Source organism: Telmatherina bonti, assembly GCF_933228915.1.
Source record: "Telmatherina bonti genome assembly, chromosome: 4".
Taxonomy (NCBI): Eukaryota; Metazoa; Chordata; class Actinopteri; order Atheriniformes; family Telmatherinidae; genus Telmatherina; species Telmatherina bonti.
Window position 1 is genome coordinate 23594102 of NC_136622.1, and position 22525 is coordinate 23616626.

At 41.7% G+C, this 22525-nt stretch overlaps 1 protein-coding gene across 1 annotated transcript; it reads right to left on the reverse strand.

The window, feature by feature from the left end:
• Positions 1-4128: 4128 nt before the first annotated feature.
• LOC306754489 (putative helicase mov-10-B.2) lies at positions 4129-22102 on the reverse strand (the record flags this gene model as incomplete). The annotated part of the gene is made up of 23 exons (XM_079238508.1): positions 4129-4204; positions 4298-4410; positions 4526-4614; positions 4688-4813; positions 4891-4959; positions 5074-5265; positions 5617-5734; positions 5823-5925; positions 6080-6178; positions 6260-6357; positions 6506-6603; positions 6878-7074; positions 12804-12916; positions 13467-13646; positions 13737-13879; positions 15683-15863; positions 15947-16060; positions 16143-16395; positions 16494-16635; positions 16730-16826; positions 18138-18319; positions 21804-21906; positions 21978-22102. 23 exons carry the CDS (start codon positions 22100-22102, stop codon positions 4143-4145), a joined length of 2997 nt encoding a protein of 998 aa, XP_079094634.1. The 3' UTR covers positions 4129-4142.
• Between the last annotated feature and the right edge of the window lie 423 nt (positions 22103-22525).

Consider the following 22525-nt stretch of genomic DNA (forward strand, 5'->3'; position numbering starts at 1 on the left):
TGAGAATGAATGTCTGGATGAGAAAAAACATTAAAGAATTTTTAAAATACAAAATTTTTTATCATAAATCCATTTGTCTTGCAGAATCAGTGTTAATAATTTTGTATATTTTACTGCTTTAAAATAACATGGTAAATTTGTTTTTACTCTTCTGGTCGTAACTCTCAAAACAGGACTCGCCTAAAACTGAAAGTAACCAGATCACACATTTTAGACATTTATTATTCTTCTATAGAACATTTTGCATATTTTCTTTATAAAATACAATCTAGTAAAAAAATTAGCCCTGAAGAAAATTTTTATTTGATCAATAATGCACAGATGTATTAACAGTGACTCAGAGTTTGGATGTTTCATTTGTGGCTGCTAAACTGTTAACTCCTCTAATCAAAAATGTATTGTATCAAATCATTTCTTTTTTTTTTTTTTTTTTTTTTTTGTCTTGTCCAGCATTTAAGCAAGCAGACTGATGTTCTGGATGCTGTGTTCTGCTGAGCAAATTTATTTTGCCAAGGGGAACTTTTGTAGATGTAATGATCCCCTTGTATTTCTTGATTCTTATTTTATTTTTCAATTTGTTTTGGATAATAGCTTGTATTACAGAGTTTATGCTGCTGGACCCGACCGGAAAGGACAGGAAAGGGGCAGAAAGAGAACAGAAAAGAGAACATAAAAAAACAAAAAAAAAAACAAAAGAAAGAGATCAATGCATACATGTATATGCACATACATACCCACCTACATATATATGTATATACACTCGCACATACATTATATATATACATATATACATACATACACATGCATACACACACATGTACACATACATGCATACATAAAGATAGATATACATACATACATATACACATACATACACACACATATATATATATATATATACATATATACACATATACATACTCACATACATACACATACATATACACATACACATATGCATACATATATACATATCCATACACATACATACATACACATACACATAAGTACACACACATACCCACCCACACACATAAATATATACACCCACACAAGCCAACTCTAGATTCGTGGAGAACAAAACCGTTGACAATCATGAGGACCAGAAACTAGCAAGTTAAGTCAAAAAGACAGAAAGAGAGGTACCTGCTGTTAGTGAATAAACTTGCTGGATGACTCAGTGACTGTGACACATGCAGAACATTCATGCAGAACATTCAGAGTGGAACGTGTTTAGAGAAGAGTGATCATGCCAATGTGACCCCGCCCGCCTACAGCTAGAGGAAGGCCAGGAGAACCCAGAGACCCGGGTAACCGACAGTCACCCCCAGGTACAGATCCCAACCCCCCCACTCCAGAGCCAGCCATGCATCTGCCCAGGAGGTGGCGAAGGAGGTGCCCAACCAGAGTCCCCCGCAGTCAGGGGTAACAGGCCCCAGCAGGCCCAGGCCGGCAAGGGCCGATCCCGCCGGGCACCGGCCACCTAGGGCAGACAGAGCGCAGGCCCCAGGGCCCCAAGAGCCTGTGAGCAGCCCCCCGCCCCCGCAGGCAGAGGGCACAGCCCACACCGACGGAGGACCAGGATCCCCAGACCGCCACCCAGCGGCAGCCAGGTCGCACCCCAGCGCACCAGCCGCGCCCCCGGGTACAGGACACCACCCCCCCACCACCAAACCACACACACATATACATGCATACCCCCCCCCAACACGCACTCCCCTCTCAACCCCCATCCACACAACCCTCTGCAATCCATGCACATCATCCATCACATATACAACCCCACCCCACCTCTACTCACTCACCCATACCAAGTCACACGAACCCCAATCGCCCCCGCCCCCACACACGCTCACACCCCGCCACCCCATCCCTCTACTTCTACCCAACCACACATGCCCCACCAAACACCCCTCCACCACCCATAGCCCCCCTCCAAACTTCACCCTCACTCACACATCCCATTCCGCATATACACCCCCCCTACACACACACACACACACACACACACACACACACACACACCCTCACTCCTCCAACACAGGCACACCCCAATACAACCCACGCGCCAACATACCCCTCCACACACACATCTACTCATCCTCAGACATCCCTATCCCCTACCCACCTATATCCCCAACCCTAATCCCCCCCCAGCCATCCCACCATCCATCTGTAACCCCATACATCCACTCCCACACATCCTCACCTCACCCCTCCATCATGTCCCATGTGAGATACCTCAGAGGGGGCAGAGGACAGGATGGCCCCGATCAGGGCCCCCATAATTACCGCCCACCACTCCCAGCGTCCCCCCCACCACCCCACAGATGCAGCCGACCCAGCACCCCCCCAGGGCCGGCGACAACCCTCCTACAGCCAGGCCAGCCCAGACTTAGGCCTAATGGACGGCACTCTTCCCCCACCCGTACCCCCCCCAGTAAAGCCCCGAGAGCAGGGGCATGAGAAGACCCTATCGTCCCTGCCTCCCCCCCGCTTATGACTGATTGTGAAGTATGTATTAGTTGCAATTAAAACTGAGGGAAGTGCCACGCGGTGTTGGGAGAGGGACCACCTAAGCAGCCCCGCCCACCATACACCGCATGCTCTTCCCCCTAATCATGTGAGTCGTCAGTGTTTTGGTGTTTGGTGTCTAAGTGTAATTAAAACTGGGAGGTGAGCCGAGGCTGGGTGCAGCGATCAAAACCACCTTGATGGCCTTTCTCACCACCCAGCGCCACGTGCACACCTCCCAATACCCTGCCTGTGTGTGATGGGGAGCGGGGAGGAAAGTGAGCTTTCCTCCAGAAGGTGAGCCGCCCGCGGCACTGGGCATGCCCCCTACTCCCAGGGCCCCCCAAGGACCAGGACAAGCCGGGGACAGCCATCCCCGTAACCAGAGCCTTCGGCGACTCTAACCAGAGAGTCATCACCGACCCAAGAGGGGACCAACTCACCACATGCAGAAGGGGGGCACGAGGACAAAGAGGAGGCGGGGCGGCAGAAGGGGAATCCCAGACCGATTGTCCACCGCCCCCTCACTCACAGAGGACACCCCCACCTGGGGACATGAAGTCCCCCCTTGTCCACACATCGGCACTTCACACTGTCTCAGCACACACCTACAGCCACACACACACACTTCCAGACACATTCAGGTCCACCCAGCCACCCGTTCAGCCCACCCTTAAAACCATCCTCCTGACCCCCACGTCACATCCAAATCTCCCCCACTCCCATCCATCATATCTACACTTATCCACCAACCTACCACACACATGCACCACCCACTCCCCCATACATACACCCCTGCCCCCCCCCCCACACACACAGACAGCACGCCCCCCCTCCCCCCCCACACACACACCCGTATACATGCACCACCGCCACTCCCCACATACACGCATCACCCCACTCCCCTACACACACGGCACTACCCCCCCCCCCCCACAGACACCACGACACCCCCCCCCCACACACGCATCATCACACTTCCCCACCCACACACATCCACATACCTATGTACCGCCACCAGTCCTCAACGCACACCCCCTACACACATCCCTCCATACACACTCACATCCCATCCACACTATCAAACACCCCCCACTCAACAAGTCCCAGGGTCGCAACCAGGCACCAGAGCACGTACCTGCCCGCCGCCGCAGCGGCAGGTCCAGGTCAGCCCAGCCCCCCCCCGGCACAAGCCGACCCCCCACCCCCAAGAGACAGGGGACAACCCCGGGCACCGGAGCCCGGGACCCCGCCCAGCCCACCCCACGGCGGCACAGGCGCCCGTTACCAAATCATTTCTTAATTACAAAAGAACAGTTGTGATTAAGCTATAAATAAAACGACAATCCTGAGATCGCAGCTAAAATTGTCAAACAGTTTTATAATGGAAATTCAAGTCACCATGTGTATGTCACTGGAACGTCAGACGTTCGAGAGTTTATATAATTTATATCATTATCTTAAAAAATAAGTCTTTGGTAAGTTTCTAATAGGTTATATGAATGATGTTTTTCATTATCTTTACAATGCAAAAAGAAGTGCAAATGAGCCCTAGTGAAATAATACCACCCCCCCAAACAATGGAATCTTCCAACAAAGTTGCAACACGCCGTCCCATTCTGTCCTGCTCAAATGTCGTTCCTCCACTCAGGGTCCAGGAGCTGCTGAACACCACTCTCAGCAGTCTCATCTGGAGAGAAGGAAAAAAAAAAAAGAAGATGAACAAGTTAATCTGACAGCACCTTATAAATTTATTTAAAAACAACAGAAATATGATTATTACCTTGAACCGTAATGCTGATACAAATAGCAGCAAGTCTGGCTATTATGTCTGGCTCCTCTTCTGTCTGGGTTAAGTTTTTGTGACCTCCTTCATCTTTGCAGTACTGGATGAAGCTAATATGATTCAGGAAAGAGGGTAAAAACAATAATGGAGTGGCTCCTTAAAAATGAACACACATAAAAAGAATTAATGTCTGCAGGCTGAAAACAGCATGGATGTGGCACACACCGAGCCCACGTAGTATCAGTGTTCAACACTCTGGGGTTTCCCACCACAATCAGCAGGGCTTTGGCTCGAGTCACGGCCACGTTGAATCTCTGAACAACAAAAGAGTGTGTCAGGCTGATGTGGAGACATGTTTTTTTTTTTTTTTACATTTGTGTTTTGTACCTTCTCATTCTTGACAAAACCCAGGTTGAATTTTTTGTCTATCTCTACGTAATCTGAGCTGCTTCGAACTGTAGAGACCATGATCACCCTCCTTTCCTGGCCTTGGAACTCCTCCACTGAACCAACCTTATACACACACAAGTATTTACAATGAAAATGCATCCGTTGCAACTTCTTTTAAAAGTGTGAAATAATTCAATTACCTTCAGATTTACAAGGTCTTTTTTTAATTCTTTCCCAACTTTTTCCAGGCCTTTACGGATTTTCTGCACCTTTGTGACATAAAGAGATAAATAAGATGCACCTTTTAATCTCAACCACAAAAGCAATCTATGATAATGAAAAACTACTTTTAACTCAGTGTGTCTTGATTATGTAATTCACACCTGTTTCCTGTAGGGGGCGATGATGCCTATGTCTCCCGGTTCCATCCTAGCCAGTCCTTTCTTGCCTTGAGACTGCAGCAGATTCTTCACATAACCCATAAGCACCTCCACCTCTGCAACATTAAAGAATGATGGACTGCTGGCCTCTCGTTCATCAACACCATTCACCCCATTGAAAATCACTGGGAAGTCCTACAAAATAGAAAAGACTTTTTATGGTTTGTTTTAATTGGCACATCTGTACATTTTTGACACAAACTAGGAAAGAAATGTACCACAAAAGAAGTTCAACACAACCTGTCCATGCTCTGTGATCAGCTGTGCAAGACTGATAGTGATATAACAACCTTCTGCTGCACGAGCTAAAGTCAAATTTCAAACCAAAACACATTTCTACTTCCCCATCATCCATCACATTAAGGCTTAACTCGAGCAACCATATGGAGTCTTGAAGTACAGACAGACTTCTGATTCTTTGATTTCTGACTGAACTGTACGTGGATTCGCTCTGCTGTACATATATGCAAACAGGAGAATCAATACCTTCTTTGGAAGGTCTTCCCATTTGCAGTAGAAGTTGCGTGAATATTCATCTGCACAAGCCTGCAGCTCTCCATCGTAGAAGAGCTCATTAGGAATCTTCAGAATGGCAGGATGAGACCTACAAAATGTTAAAAGGTGCTTTATGAGAAATCATGACCATGTTTTTTTCAATAATCAGTGGCTTAAAACGCTTTCTGCTGGCGCACCTGTAGTTGCGCAGCAGTTTGGTGACAAAGGCATTGTTGAAAACTCCCTCATCCTTCTGGTACAGAGGGAAATCATTCATCAAGCGCTCCAAGAGGGACACTTCTGCAGATAATACAGCTTTTTTAACCAAACAAATAGAGACACAAGATCCACAAGACAAAGCCTCTAAGCTAATCTTTCCAATCTTCATCTATGCACACTATAGATGACAAATCCTTGAAGCAATGTGATGGAAAGAGTGCATGTGTTCTCTTACCCATCCCGTATTTCAGGGCAAAAGGAGACCTAAGAATGGGTCCCAGCTGCTTGGGGTCTCCAGCCACAACAAGCTGACCAGACACTGGATCGAGCAGTCCTATGTATCGCAAAGAAAAAAAAAAATTCAGTGCTTGAAAAGAAGTTCAGTACAATTACAGAATGCATGCTGTTTCTTTACCAGCCAACGGGACCAAACACTCAGTCTCCACAGCGTGTCCAGCCTCATCCACAAATATATGAGTGAAATGTTCAGCAGGAATGCCTCCTGAGACAAGCCTGTAAAAATCAAAGAAACAATAGAAAATTCTAACCCAAGAAGTTCACGTGACACGTTGGCTGGCGGTACTATTGACAGTATAAAAAGAAATCATTTTAGCATGAAGAACAATTGTCATGCAGATGAGCAGTGTATGTTAATCACTACCTTCCAGCCGTTAACAGGGTGGTGACCATGATTCTATACTCCATCAGCTTATCTTTTGGAGGGAAAACATAGCACTCCCCTACTAGGTTAGAGCATGTCTGTGAATCATCACAATGTCCATTAATATAAAGTCAGGAAAATAAGCAAACAATGGTGAAAATAAGAAATACTGTTACAGGAACAAGACAAAAGAAGGATCCTAATTCACGTTCCACAGACACGGCAATCCACAGAACAGTCCACTAGCAGTTAAATGACTATGACACATGCAAAGTGGGATTAATATTTGCAAAAACTATATCAACGGTGAGGAAGTTGATTTTAATGAAAACATTTATGAACTGAAACATAAAAAAAGAACCAAATACTAACCTTTAGCCTATTGGGAACGAATTTTGGTTCCCGGCTGCTGGCGTACATACGGTACACTTTATGTTCGTCCACGTGATCCAGAATCTTGGTGCACAGGAGATCAGCAGCGCTGTTTGATGGAGCACAGGCCAGAATATGGCAGGAGGCATTGGTTTTCTCAATCTGCTTGATGGCCTCCACCAGAGTCACTGTTTTGCCTAAACAGACCGCGAAACATCAGGTTAAAATGTGGAAGAAATTACACCACTTCACAGCCATTGACAATGGATGTCAGTGGACTACAGAGGTACTTGTTCATTCAGATGCCATATAAATAAGGGTGGCAGGAATATGGCAGCTGGCATGTATGTTACTCTGCTGCAAGCTGAAATAAAGTAAATGTTTCATTCTGTAAAAATAAAATGTATCTTAGTAAGTTGATTAGATACCATTTGAAATGCTGTTTTAAATAATATATGACATTTTTCTGTCCTTGACCTTCGATTTTGTGACACTGCACCCTTAAGGTCAGGCTGAACTCCTTTATTTTACAGACTACGGCGCTGTAATGCAAGTTCATGCTTCTGATTCAGTTCATTCATCAAGTTCAGTTCATTCAGCAAATAGTTACATTAATAGTTCACCATTTCAATTTTCAACTTGTTTAAATTGTAGTTCATTTAACTTCTTTTAAGTTAGAAGTGAGAATGAAAGACTGAACTTGAGGAACCTGTAACTAACCAAGAAACCTGTTGCTAGGAAGTCATACCCCTGCAGGCTGCAGGCAGCCTGATCTGGGTCACTTGGGGCTGCTAGCAGTAGTTCTTGCCCTTTTCTAATTTATTATTGTTATCAGAGAGGGCTTGCAAATTTCTTCTAAAACTGGATGAATGCTTCACTTCAAATTAGTCGCTGATGAGGCTGACACTGGACTTTAGATAGATGGCAGGTCAATACATTGTTGAACCTTTTCAACAATGCAGGGGACAGAAAAAGCAGCGCGGTACTGAAAAAATTTCCATGTTTCAAACTTGTTTTTTCTTTTTCCCCATGACTCTACTTACATGCATTAATCTTTTTGTAAACTCTTAATAATAAAAACATGTACAATCCCATTTGCATGAGAATGTAGACCCTATAAAGTGGTGCTAGTCCCAATGCTTCTGATACACATCAGTGGTTCCTGAAAGGCTTTTACAACTTGACAGTTGAAGTTTTTACCTTCAACTGTTTTTAACTTCATTCATGGACATCAATACAACATTAGATATAACCATGTAGGCTGACCATCCAGATATCGGGCATTTGACAATTAACTAGAAACCCTAACATAAATGGAGCCTGTAATTACAGCTTGGACATGGGAGTACATAAGAAGAGAGAAATCCGAGCAACACATCACCATCATTAAAATACATATGAAAGCCTGCAGGGCATCTGAATTATGATTTTCTTCAGGTATGAGAATAATGGCTTAAAGAAATCTAGACTAAATATTTGGCAGGAACGTCTGTCCCTCTGTCTGTAAAGCGTCTCCTCTGTCTGTAAAGCGTCTTGAGATGGCATTGCCGTGATTTGACGCTATATAAATAAAGTTGAATTGAATTGAACGTCTTCAATGTTAATCGGGTTAATCGTGAAAACCTCATAAAAATAAAAACAATGGATCTAATAAAATCTGAAAATAAGACAATAAAGTGTGGCCTACTGAATATCAGATCACTCCCAAATAAGTCTTTATTAGTCAATGTCTTGATAGGTGATCACCACATTGATTTATTCTGTTTTACGGAAACCTGGTTACAGCAAGAGGATTATGTTAGTATTAATGAAGCTACGCCAGCTAACTATTTAAACTTTCACATTCCTAGAACTACAGGCAGAGGAGGAGGTGTTGCAGCTATTTTTAAGTCAGAATTTTTAATTAATCCTAAGCACAAAACTAACTATAAATCCTTTGAATTCCTGACATTAAATTTATCTCATCCAAAATGGAATTCAGAGAAACCGCTCCTTTTAGCATTAGTGTATCGCCCACCTGGACCTTACTCCGAGTTTCTGACCGAATTCTCTGATCTCTTGTCTGAGTTAGTGCTGAGTACTGATAAGGTCATTGTACTAGGTGATTTTAATATTCATGTTGACGATGAAAATGATTAAACATTTCCTTTAGCTCTATTCTAAACTCAATTGGGTTTTCACAAAATGTCAATGGAGCCACTCACTCTCATGGTCACACTCTTGATCTTGTTCTAACATATGGTATTGAGACTGATAAGCTCAAAGTATTTCCTCAAAACCCTGTCTTGTCCGATCACTTCTTATTAACCTTTGAATTCACTTTATTTGATTACTCACTGACCAAAAATAAATTCTACTATAGTAGATGTTTATCAGACAATAATATTACAAAAATTAAACAATCAATTGAATCAATTTTTTCACTTCTACCATGTGTTAGCATGACTGAGAGTCCCCCATTTAAGCCTTACTCCTGCTCAGATTGATCAACATGCTGATACTATAACAGCTTCAATGCGTACAACCTTGGATAATGTTGCCCCCCTAAAGAAGAAGAAATTAGGTAAGATTATGAAGGCTCCCTGGTTTAATTCCCAGCTTCGAGCTCTAAAACAGGCATCAAGGCGTTTGGAAAACAGATGGCGTTCATCAGGACTAGAGGAGTCTCACTTAACCTGGAAAGAAAGTTTAATTGTATACAAAAAAGCCTTACGTACGGCAAGAACAGCTTATTATTCATCATTGATAGAGGAAAACAAAAACAGGAGCCGGAGCGCTGTGGAGCCATGTATTCCTTTCTCACTTAGCTGTGATGATTTCATGTATTTTTTGCAGGAATAAAATTGACACTATTAGAGATCAAATTCACAATACTCTTCCTTCTACCTATAATGTTGAGCCTGTTGTGGTCTCCGAAGCATCCTTAGAACCAGGATCTGACTTGTGTCTAAATAGTTTGTCCTGTCCAACCCTCTGAATTAACTAAAATAATAGCTTCATCTAAACCATCCACCTGTATCTTAGACCCTCTCCCAACGAGCCTCTTTAAGGACATTTTCCCTTTAATTAATACATCACTACTAAATCTTATCAATATGTCTTTAGTGACAGGATATGTACCACAATCATTTAAAACTGCTGTAATCAAGCCTTTACTTAAAAAGCAATCTCTGGATCCAGAGGTGATAGCAAATTATAGACCTATATCTAACCTCCCGTTTATGTCCAAAATTCTGGAGAAAATAGTTTCAGCTCAGCTACATGCCCACCTGAGCAGAAATAATTTATGCGAGGAGTTTCAGTCAGGATTTAGAGCTCATCATAGTACTGAGACGGCATTGGTGAAAGTTACTAATGACTTTCTTATGGCCTCAGACAAAGGACTTGTGTCCGTACTTATCTTGCTTGATCTTAGTGCTGCATTTGATACAGTCGATCATAACATTCTGTTACAAAGACTAGAACAGGTGATTGGAATTACAGGTACAGCGTTAAGCTGGTTTAAATCATATTTATCTGATAGACTTCAGTTCGTTCATGTAAATGACAAGTCCTCCTCACAAACTACAGTAAGTCATGGAGTTCCTCAAGGTTCTGTACTTGGACCAATACTCTTCACGCTATATATGCTCCCTTAAGGCAAAATTATTAGACAGCATGGAATAAACTTTCATTGTTATGCAGATGATACTCAAATATACTTATCCTTTAAACCAGATTAAAAAAATCAGCCCAATAGGCTACAAAATTGTCTCATAGACAAAGACTTGGATGTCTAGAAATTTTTTCTTCTTAAACTCAGATAAGACTGAAGTAATTCTCGTTGGATCTGAAAAACTCAGAGCTAAATTTTCCGGTTTTGTAATGAACCTGGATGGCATTACTTTAGCTTCCAGTGCTACAGTGAGAAACCTTGGAGTAATATTTGACCCTGACCTGTCCTTTGGCCCACATATTAAGCAGGTTACTAAAACACCCTTCTTTCATTTACGTAATATAGCCAAAATTAGGGACATTCTGTCTCAGAGTGATGCAGAAAAACTGGTTCACGCTTTTGTTACTTCGAGACTAGATTACTGTAACTCTCTATTACTGGGCTGTCCTAAATATGCCCTGAAAAGCCTTCAGCTGATCCAGAATTCTGCAGCCAGAGTCCTGACCAGAACCAGCGGGAGAGATCATATTTCTCCAGTTTTAGCCTCTCTGTTATGATGTGGTACTGTTATGATGTGGTGGTTTGCTTTTTCCTTGGTTCTGGGTTCCTGTTTTATTTTGGTAGTATTTCCTGTTTGGTTCCCTTGTTTGTTTAGCTTTATTGATTTCCTGGTCATTGAGTTCACCTGCGTTCACTTAGTTAATTTGCTTCACGTGTTTCTTGTTTGGTTTTTCTGTGTATTTATACCCCTCGGTTTCAGTTGTGTTTGTTGGTTCATTGTCATTCTGTTAGTTGTCATTTTGTTGCTCTGCCCTGGGAATAAACCTGAGTTTTGTAGACTGGCGCCCCGACTCCTGCATTTGGGTCCACCTCCCTCCAGCCACTGTAACACTCTCTTTATTGGCTGCCTGTTGAATCTAGAATAGAATTTAAAATCCTTCTCCTTACATATAAAGCCCTCCACAACCAGGTACCACTATATATCAAAGACCTCATTGTTCCTTATATACCAAGCAGAGTACTTCATTCGCAGACTGCAGGCTTACTTGTAGTTCCTAGAGTCTCAAAGAGCCGAGCAGGAGGCAGAGCCTTTGGTTATCAGGCCCCTCTCTGATGGAATAAGCTCCCAGTTAGTGTTAGGGAAGCAGACACCCTCCCCACCTTTAAGACTAGGCTGAAGACTTATCTTTTTGATAAGTCCTATAGCTAGGAATGGTTAGCTTCCCTTAGTTATGCTGCTATAGGTTTAGACTGCTGAGGGACATTTCCTGATACACTGAGCTTCTTTCTTTTTGTCTTTATCTCTGTCTTTTACCCCCCCCATAACAGTGTTGCATCATTAACATGTATGTCTCCTGTCTCAGCAGGTCTCCCTGGCCGGGAGTAGCAGTTCCTGTTGTCTGTTGTCTTTCTGTCCTCTTCCCCCCACACAGCAGAGGCAGATGGCTGCCTGTCCTGAGCCGGGTTCTGCTGGAGGTTTCGTTCCTGTTAAAAGGGAGTTTTTTCCTTCCCACTGTTGCCAGTGTGCTTGCTCAGGATGGGAGATTGAGTTGGACTCAACTCAATCTGTTGGTTTCCTTATATAGGCTATTATGAATTGGCCTTCATTATGTTTTCCCCTCTGTCTGTAAAGCGTCTTGAGATGGCATTGCCGTGATTTGACGCTATATAAATAAAGTTGAATTGAATTTAATTGAATTGAAATAATGAACACTTCTGATTTGAATGGAGACAGGTGAACTGGAAAACAAAAAGGATGTTTAGGTTTCAGCTTGGAAGCTACTGAAACTGGTTTTCCAACCCTGATTTGTACAGCACGTTTGAACAAGCATTTTAACGAGGTTGTCATTCCTGTTACGGTAAAGACTTTCACAGCCATCTGACTGGATGAAGTCTCGTTCAACCAATAAGCCAGTAGGATCTCTGACTGCAAGAAAACTTTACATTTTCAGGGAATGAAACAAAAAACATAAAGGGTAGTAAGAGTATGGATCTTAACCTAATGAACCATCTGTGGACAGACAGCTGGTTCAATGTCAATACCTTAAATATTAATATATAAACATATGACTAATATTAAAATCTAAAGGAAAACTTTCCTTTTGGAAGCCTGAAGACATAACTAATAATAGAGCAATTTTAGAAGATTACCACATCCCACAAGGGTAAGTCTGTTATGTAAATGAGATACTTCAGACTTAGAATTACCTTCAAAATCCTGTTTAATTGATCAATGTTTTATTTGGTGCTGCATGATGGAACTAGCAGTACCTGTTCCAGGTGGACCAAACACAAGGTAAGGAGCAGGTCTGGATGATCCAGCCACGATGTGTTGCACAGCCTGATACTGCTCCGGGTTTCTTTCCAGCTTTGGGTCAAACAGCCTTTTGACAGAAAGAACACAAAACATTAAGGTTTGATGTTGAACTAGAATCTTAGGAGAGCCATCTTTAACTTGAGACCTAAACATCTGGCCTGGTCCAGTGTTGTAAAGAAACCATTCATTCCAATTACAGTTAACAGCAAAAATCTGTATGGTGATCAGGTTTTGCCACAGGGATCCTGACCCTGCTGTGGTATTTCATTCAGTAAAACGTCTCTCAAGCTGGATTATGTTGACAGCTGGACTGGACATTTTTAGTGTGAACTTAAAGAAATCACAGTTTTGTCAATTACAGATACCTAATGTGCTGTTCTTGTGGCAATTATTTTGATTTGTTTACGTTTACTTATTAAAAATCTTTCTCACAAATTAGTTTGATCTGCCTAACAACTCACCAGACCAGTTCTTTTCCACAGCCCAACTTTACCCATAATACACTCTGCTTTGCATTGAATCTTTAGAGAATCCAAACCCATGCACTACTTGACAAGACCATAAGTATGAGCACTATATGTCAAGACATGTGCATTTAGTCTGCTACTGTATCGCACCTGAGGTGGGGAAGCACAGGTGGATGACATGCGAGAGGAGGAGCAGCAGCAGGAAACAGCACACTTCCCAGTCCACTTGCAAAAGCCAGTTCTGCTGCTCTGTGCTGAAGTCGCACCGTCAGACGGTTGATGGTGAACTCAACATTGAACTTCATCCCTTCCACAAAGCGATCCAGCAACCTGCAATAAAATTGGGACGGTATGAATGTGAGATGCTAAAACAGTCTTCATCGTTTGTTGGTGTATCTTACTGAAGTGTGTGGCTCTTACTCAGAGGCAAAGCCCAGTCTGACACTGTCCAGCTGCACACTGTGAACATAGCCACGGTACTTTACTCCCTTTTCTCCTTGGGGGTACACCAGGAGTGCATCTCCTCGCAGAACAGATGGACGGTTCTCAGAAACACCTGGTACCTTGTAGGTGAGCAAGGAGACAATTAAATAATTGTTTTCATGACATTAGTCTGGGTTCCCGCAAATCTGTGGGGATTTTCTCAAGTCACGGGTTTTGGGAGACAAAACATTGGCATTAAAAAAAAAAAGAAACACAGCAGAAACAATGAACATATTTACACTTTTTCCTTCCAATAGTATTTATTTCCCTTCAATTTAGTGTTATTTATGCTCTTCGTCTACAGTCCCAAAACCATCTCCACCTCAGAAGTCTCTAAGCTACATGGTAACAACACAAGTGTTATTGTGGATTTACCATATAGAATCCCTAAATAAACACTACGTTTGGTTTGATTGTAAACCTCCTGGTCAGGATATGAATGCCTGGAAAACGTTATTAGATCACCTTAAGGGGAAGCTGTCTGTCATAACTTATCCTGCAGAGTTACACTCTACCATTACTGAGACCCTGCTGGCGAGCTAGCAGAGTTTAAAGGGTTAAAAGCCACAAAAAAAAAAAGACAAATGAGAATTACAAGTATTTTCATTCACTGGTTTGAAGCAAATAAATCAGGTCGCATGAGTGATAGCGGGTACAAGTGACACTTCTGTTTGCTGGAACTAATCTTGGTTTAAAACGATGCCTCTGAAACAAAATACACGGTGAGATGTCTGACACTTTGCCTCCTCTCTGCTCAGATCTCCCGTGGAAGGGACTAAGAAGTGAAAGAGAAGAGCTGAGGCGAAGAACTGAGCAAGTTCAAACTCAGAACCAGGATGAGGGACTCAAAGAGAAAGACAAAACCCCTTTGTGGAGCATTCATAAAAGGAGAACGCAGAAAGTTAGAGTGAAGATAAGGCATGATGTGTGGGAGGATGCAGGTCAGTCATATGAGTTTATTGTGTGTCGCTAATGTCCCTGATGTGCATCACGTCTTCTTCAAACTAGGTAAAAATAACCTTCAGTGAGCATTTTTTCCACATTGGTTAAGTTTTTGCAATTTGACCCCCATTCACCTCTTTTAACTAAGATCTTTTAAACTTGAGTCAATAGAAATATGGCTGGTTATTATCTTAATCAGCAGAGCGACAGGGCATTCAGGCTTTGGAGAAATTTTAAGTGGCTCAAAATTTGAAATATTTATTCAGACTCATGAGTAATGTTTAATAGTCTGTGTGATAATAATATATCAGAGACTCAGGAGAAGAGGATGTGCTGCTGGAAGAAATTCAACCAGACTTAACATGTGATGTGTACTTTTGGGAAACTACTGATATTCTAAAAATACCCCCCCCCCCCCCCCCCCACAAAAAAACAAGAAAGTTGAGTAATCTCAGTATTTAAAGAGTTCAAGAAGCACTTAATATAGTTGCTGCTTAGCTACCGTAGTGATTTCACCCAGTCAGTAACCTTTCTATTTAACTAGACTCCACTAGCTATCGCTTTACACGTCAGAGACATGTGAAACACTACCCGAGGAAGGAAGTGTGTTTTTCAAGCCGAAGCATTAGAGTGGTTCCTCCCTAACTCTAATTAGTCAGTTAAATTATCTCTGCAGTGTTATTACAAACAACTAATGGTTCCTTTCCTTTTAGTCTGAGGTATTTTTTCCGGATAAAGATATTATTGTAAAATGCTAAAAATAAATACAAGTCAAGAGATTTGGGGAACTTTGCAGCCATATTCTGATGACTTTTACATTCTATTGTACGTTGTCTTGTCCTTTACTCCAGAGGCAGATAAAAAGTAGACTCTTAAGCCTGTAACCAATAACGATAAACTTAATATGAGCCGGATCATTAAGGGAAATTTCATGCATTTACCTCAAGAATGAGAAGCTTCCTGTTGCTTGGGTCCCTCTTCAGGACAGCAAAGGCTTTGTCGTCATTGGGGATGTTATATCTCCTGATGTCCACCTCCATCTGAAGTTCCTCCAGATATAGCAGCAGCTGAAACTTCTCGGTGTATTTCTCCCAACTCAGGGGACTCTGCAGAACGGCTTTTCTACAGAGATCAAGTGAAACGTGTCAGCGATGAAGTCACAAAACGAGTCATCTTTTCTCACCTATCAGCTGAGGTGAATTTACCTTCTTTCAGAGATGAAAGGACACTTCTTCAGCACGTTGATAAGCTGGTTCATGTATGCTGGTATTCGATACTGCTTCAGTTCAACCACATTTTGTAGCTGCAACACTGAATACCTGTTAAGGTGAACAAAATGGAAATGGTTATTTATCTCAGGATAAAACATATGACACATTCGTCTGAAGTTTATGACAGTACCCTTCAGGTCGCTGTCCGTCCACAATCTGGCACTCAGGTTCGGCCGTCCAGGCAGGAAGGGAGCGCGGCTTGTAGGGGGCTACAGGCGCCAGCTCAAGTCCTAAGGAAGTTATGCAATGGGCCTCGATGAAGCGCACGATGTGAAACACGTTGGACGAGGGCTGCAAGTCAAGTTTGAACTCAAAGGCCAGTGTAGCAGGATAAAAACCAACCAAATCGCAGCGGAAATAAGCCCGGACTTCATATCTGTCACCTGTGAACAGAACATGACCAGTGAAGAGTTTCCAGTATTGACATTGGCTTCATTCCATTTTAAATGAAAATGATCTTTTCACCTCACATTTGCATTACCTGGTTTTATTGCCAGTGGATTTTGCTTGGTCACCCTGTGCTCATCGACCATGTTTAAACATTTGAGCCAGTGCAGCGGCGTGTAGAAGGTGAAATACACCAGTTGTGTCCCGGTGTTCGTCACACTCAGTCTAACTTCATACTGGGAAAAAGACAATATTGAAAAAATGGAATTGCATTTGTATCATTCTGACGAATCCTGTCAGAGACAGACAATAAATTCCCAGCATGAATACCTCATATGTGTTTTCAACACGCAGGACAAGTTTTCCGTTCTCAAACGGTTGGTCACAGGTGATGCTGATCCCGTGTTTGTCAGAGATAAATTCAGTCCTGAGCGTGCAAAAAGAGCAAAGGTTATGATTCACACTGTTCATTAAACAAGAGCCAAGCTGAAGCCATTTCCGTTTTGACACGCAGCTCTACCTGTCCACCAAGCCCACCCCCTCCCTCCCACCTCTCTCCGACTGCTTACAGGAAATCCGATCATGATTTTCTCATCATTTTCTCAAAATAAATAATGATAAAACTGAGGTCCCTCTCATTGGCACCAAATCCCCTCTCTCTAAGATAAGCAGCGTCTCCACTGCCATTAACAACTCCTCAGCCCCCCCCCCCCCCCCCACCCCCCCCCCCCCCCACCCCACCCCCACCTCTTTCAATGCATCCCTGTATAAATAATGCCACTCTTTCAGCCTACTTTAATCTACATCACATTTCCCGTTTAGTCCCCCTGTCACACCCAGCAGCACTGCTATTGTGGTCCACGCCCAGGTTACATCCTGTCTTAATAATTGCAGCTCTACTCTATTTGGTTTACCTGACCAGTTTCTCCATAAACTGCGACTGGTGCAAAACTCTGATGCCCATGTCATTGTTAGAAAGTCCTCCTTCTGTCATATCAAACCTGTTTTTCAGCAGCTCCATTGGCTTCTAATGCAATAACATGTCATCAACAAAATCTTACTTCTCCTCTTCAAGGTCATTATTAACCCCCCCCTTCCCCCTCTCTGTATCGAACCAAACTCCTCCACATTAACACACCCTGTTGAACTGTCAGATCTTCCTCCTCCACTAAACTTACCATCCCACCTGCTTGCTTAACCACCACGGTGTCAAGAGACTAATCGCTCAACAATCTGAATGAGTCACTACCTTCAAATCCCATCCTAAAACACCTTTTTACAGCATGAGCTGTTTTCATGTTTTTGGGGTTTTACATCTTTGCATTTTATTCTTTTGTATAAGGTGACCAAGAGTGTCCTGAAATGTGCCTATAAATAAAATGTATTATTATTTTTTTTAATCAACTTTTGTTTTTGTAGCAGCATGAAAAAAATAACAAGCAGCAGTGGAGCCATTTGGTTGAGTCACAACCCCGAACAGATTCTTCTCTGCTTTGTTTGGTTGTGTTCTTCCACCAGACTGAACGATGTTTTATAGGCTTTGTTTCTAAAATCAAGAGTTCCTGATTTTAGTGGTATTTTCTGGTTTTTGATTTCATGTCACTGCTAATTATTAAAACTAACTTATAAGTACTTGTATGAGTCCTGCTACTGAAAAGGATAAAGTAAGAGGAAAGAATAACAGAGGCAATAATGGAAATGGGTTCAGTAAAGTTATCAGATGATAGTCTGATGTTACCTGTCCACTTTGAGTTTGTTGATCAGAAGACTGGCAAGTTTCCTCCGGGCTCTCACTCCTGTCTCTGCCTCCTCTGCAGAGCTGAAGGCCTGTATGGTCTCAGGACCAGCCACTCCATTATGGACAGGCTGCGGCTGTCTGGTCCTGGGAGTCTCCCACTGGTCCAGATACAGATTTCTGACCTGTACAGATTCATGTCCGTTTTGTTGGTTGATTAATAAAGATTCTCTACAGCCACACAAGTTTCACTTAAAAACCAACAGGGGGCATATTGGAGCTTTATTTGTTTACAAATCATGTTACTGTGAGAACAGGCTTTGTTTGGATAAAAATTTATTTAATACCTTTTATTTTATTTTTTTTTTATTTTCCACGTGGGCAGCATGCACTGACATATTGTCTTTTAATTGTAAATAATAATTATAAATACCTTAATTAATACATAAATACATAAAAAATGCAGGCATGAAAAACATGCATACATATATAAAAACCAAAACAAGAAAAAAAAAATAGGAAGTATATCACAATTCTAGCTATGTAGAGTGGCTCCTTCCTGGCTCTTTGCACAACCTGGCCTGCCCAGGTTCTAGAAAACACCTCTAATAACCACTGATGCATTGAGAAAGTGTACGATAGTTGCCACCTCACTACCAACATCTTCTCAGACACAATACATGATGACAACCATAATAATTTTTGCATAATGCTAAAGTTTGGCCGAGACTCATCACTCAGGAGCATACGTTTTGGAGAAAAGTTAACCTCTACGCAAAATCTTTCAGATAGACTATTTGTTATTTGTTTCCCAAAAGAGTTTAGCTGGTGGACATTCCCACTTCACATGAATATGTAAGGTTCCAATTTGGTTCAAGTCACATAAATTACAATTTGGAGAGGGGGTTAACCTAATAATAACACGTAGCTTTAGTTTATCTTGATACTTTCTAAAATAATTCCACTGGATGATTAATAAGTTGCCCGTAATGCAAAATACCTACTTCCTGTAAATATATTAAAAAGAAATTTAATGGCAGTTCACAAATATGCCTCAAATCCTCAAAACTTTGTAAACCTACGTCACTCATGATGTTAGCAACCAGATAAATATCTTTCCCATGTTCCTGACATGTTGAATTCCATAAGCCACTATTTGAGGAGCATGTTGCAGGTTAGAGCCCTCCTTAAATCAGTATGAAGAAAGAACTGATGTTGAATAAAACACACTTATAAAAAACACTATTTGGGATTTTGGAGTAGTTTCTGTAAGAATTTTACTTCTGCATTTACAACAGTAACACAAGAAGTGGCAGAGAAGGGAGACAGTGTTATGCAAAAAAAAAAAAAGGTACCCCTTTTATGAAAAGTACCCAATCGCAAGAAGCACAGTAAAAGCATCTGGCCTGTAGGTAGCATTTATTTATCCTTTTTAATTGTGTTTTCAAGGCATCTGCCTCTTCATCAGACTCTAATAATAAAACTATGTATTTTGTCCCAACATCTCAGAGGTGGTGCGAGACAGAGACGGAATCTAGGGACACTTTTACTTAATTATTGAAATTCTGCCAAACAAAACAATAAGTAGCTTGTGCTATCATTCTGAGTCATGTTTCATCATGTGGAAAGTACTTATAATCATTCCATATGGGCTTTTATTGCTACAATAAGACCAATGAGGAAATAATGTGACGGCTCATCGCAGAAATGAAACTATGTCTGCGACAGTCTCAGAAATCACAAACTCAGCAAACCTCAGGAACCAATCCTTTCCGGTTGCAGGTGTGACTTTAGGGAGGTTGCAATCAGAAGACGTTCATATAATTCTAGTAAGTCTTTTGCTTTGTGCTAATATATTCAGGTTCATACTATTTGTGTGCAATAGCTTAATTTCTGCTCAGTGTAAGATTTCCTGCTGCGCTTCTACTGCTTTCTTTTCCTGTTTCACAAGTGTGTGTCTCATATTTTGTGCTGTCTGTGCTTCCCGTTATCACTCTCCATAAGATTTCTGTCAACGACATAGTTGAAATGTGCAGGCATGAAGTCAGGAGTGGAGACACACAGTGGAGGTAAACGGCAAACACAAGCAGCATAGGATGGACATGAAGAAATTATTTCAATTTATAAACATTTAGGAGTAATCTAGTCTTAGACTAGTTTTATTCTGCTCAGAGTGCTGAAAACCCACCTGAATATAACTCGAAAACTGAACAGACATCAGCCATAACAGAGATGGTCAGACGATAACCTTCACACTCTAAACCAGCAGTTCCCAGACTATGGCTGCTGTTATCATTACCTTATGGTCCATGAACAGAGCTCTCACAGTGTTGTAGGTCTGATTTACAAATTAAGAGCTGGTTTTTCCAGTCTTTCGTAGTTTAGTCTTGACAGCGAAGGAGACTATAAGCTTAAGACACAGGCGTCAAACTCTGGGTCTCAAAGGCCGGTATCCTGCAGGTTTTTGTTGTCTCCATGCTCCAACACACCTGACCAAAATTCATAAATAGGTTGACAGGAAGCTGCTGGATCCATTTGATTTGAGTCAGCAGTGTTGGTAGAGGGAAACAACCAAAGACCTGCCAGATACTGGCCCTTGAGGACTGGAATTTCACACCCCTGGTTAAGGTGTGTGTGAGATTGTTGTGGAAATTTTATGTTCTAACTTAGATTTTCATATATTTTATAATCTTTAGCATATTGTCTGTTCTGATGGTGGTTGTGTAGGTGTGAAGAGGTCATGCTGAGCCTGAGAATTTAAGCTTAGTTACACTGTGTCTGCTTATTCTCCTTACAGACATAGCTAATGTGTAGAGGCTGTGAGAAGTCTGGGTTCACACATTGGGATCTGATTAACTAGAACACTATCTTCCCTTGAAAAGTGTTACAGATAATAACAGACCATTCTTGTTTCGAATAACATAGATTTAGGGCAGGCAATTGATGCCCTTATGCGAGGGTAAAAGGATGGTTCAGTCTGGAACTCAGTTAAGAGCATTTTCAGACTTCCAGCCCCGTCAGACCACTGAACTATCTCTCCTAGCAATTTGTATTACTCCGTTCTGTTTTCTGTTCAATAAACTTTGTAATCTTTTTCACTTTAGAACCAGCTTCATTGTCATTGACAAACTTTTTTTCCACAACAAGATGTTACTAGTTATTATTTTTATAATTCCCATTTACTACAACACACATGTTTGTGTGTTTTATTAAAAAAAGATGTTTGTGTGTGTGTCTTTTTTAATTCATTGCTCTTTTTCTTTTTTTTCATGGGTTTCATTTACGAGGAAATGCTTCAAGGCTGTATTTGTAACAAAGCTTCAAGACTCAGAGTAAACACACATATATTAATGTACTAAAACTATCTTTAAGGAAGTAGGAAAAAGCTCCTGTTTTATTTTTTCATCAGAAACAACCAAATTGTTCTGACCCAAGTGAATATTAGTTGAATCATTTTTACAAACTAACCTTTGTCCTGAAAAATCCTTTAGAACCTGCTTGGCATTGAAATAACTGGACTAAACTACATTTCTTGAAAATATTTCTTCTTAAAAAAATAGTAAAAGTTAGATTCTTAATACAGTCAAAGCTAATTTTATGGGATTTCATACGTGGGTGAAAATGAAATTAATTTAATCAATCCACCCAAATAATATTGTCAAAGCATACCGTGGGGTTGAAGGTGATTTTTTCACGCCGTCTTGTTACTTTGTTGCACAGTTTCAGCGCATAGAGGACTGAACCGAAGTTTGGATCTTTGCTTCCGGCGTTCCTGCATTAGAAAAATAAACATTTAATTTCAGATGCGTCACAAAACACACATGTCGCCGAACATGAACTCACCTGCTCCTGAACTCAGCGTTGTAAATGTCTCTCAGTTGAATTCTGTCATTTATGGATGCTCGATTAGTCTCGTTCAGAAACTCGAAGAAGTCAAGGCCAATTTGGCAACGTGTGCTCAGATTCATAATGACTACGATCACATTAAAACTAACGAAGACACAGCAAGCTTGACCTGATTTCACTATCCTAAAAGCTGCCGGTTTGTCCCTCTAAATCTCCACAAACAGATCATGAGCAAACATATGATCGCTTGTAAATGAAAGTCACTCAGAGTGAAGACCGTTTTCTGTTCATGGACAGTCCACATGGGCGGGGTCCAGTTGTTTCTTCTTATAACACAGACGGAACGTGTTCAGACGGGGCAGGCCGGGAGATTAAACGGACAAACTCATACGTCCGTGAAACCAGAGAAACGAAACTTAACTTGATGGAAATCATAAAGGCACCATGGTCCAGTGCAAACATTTCCTGCTACAACTACTTATACCAGTCCTATATGCCCCCATCTATGTTTTACTATTCATTCTATCTATCTATCTATCTATCTA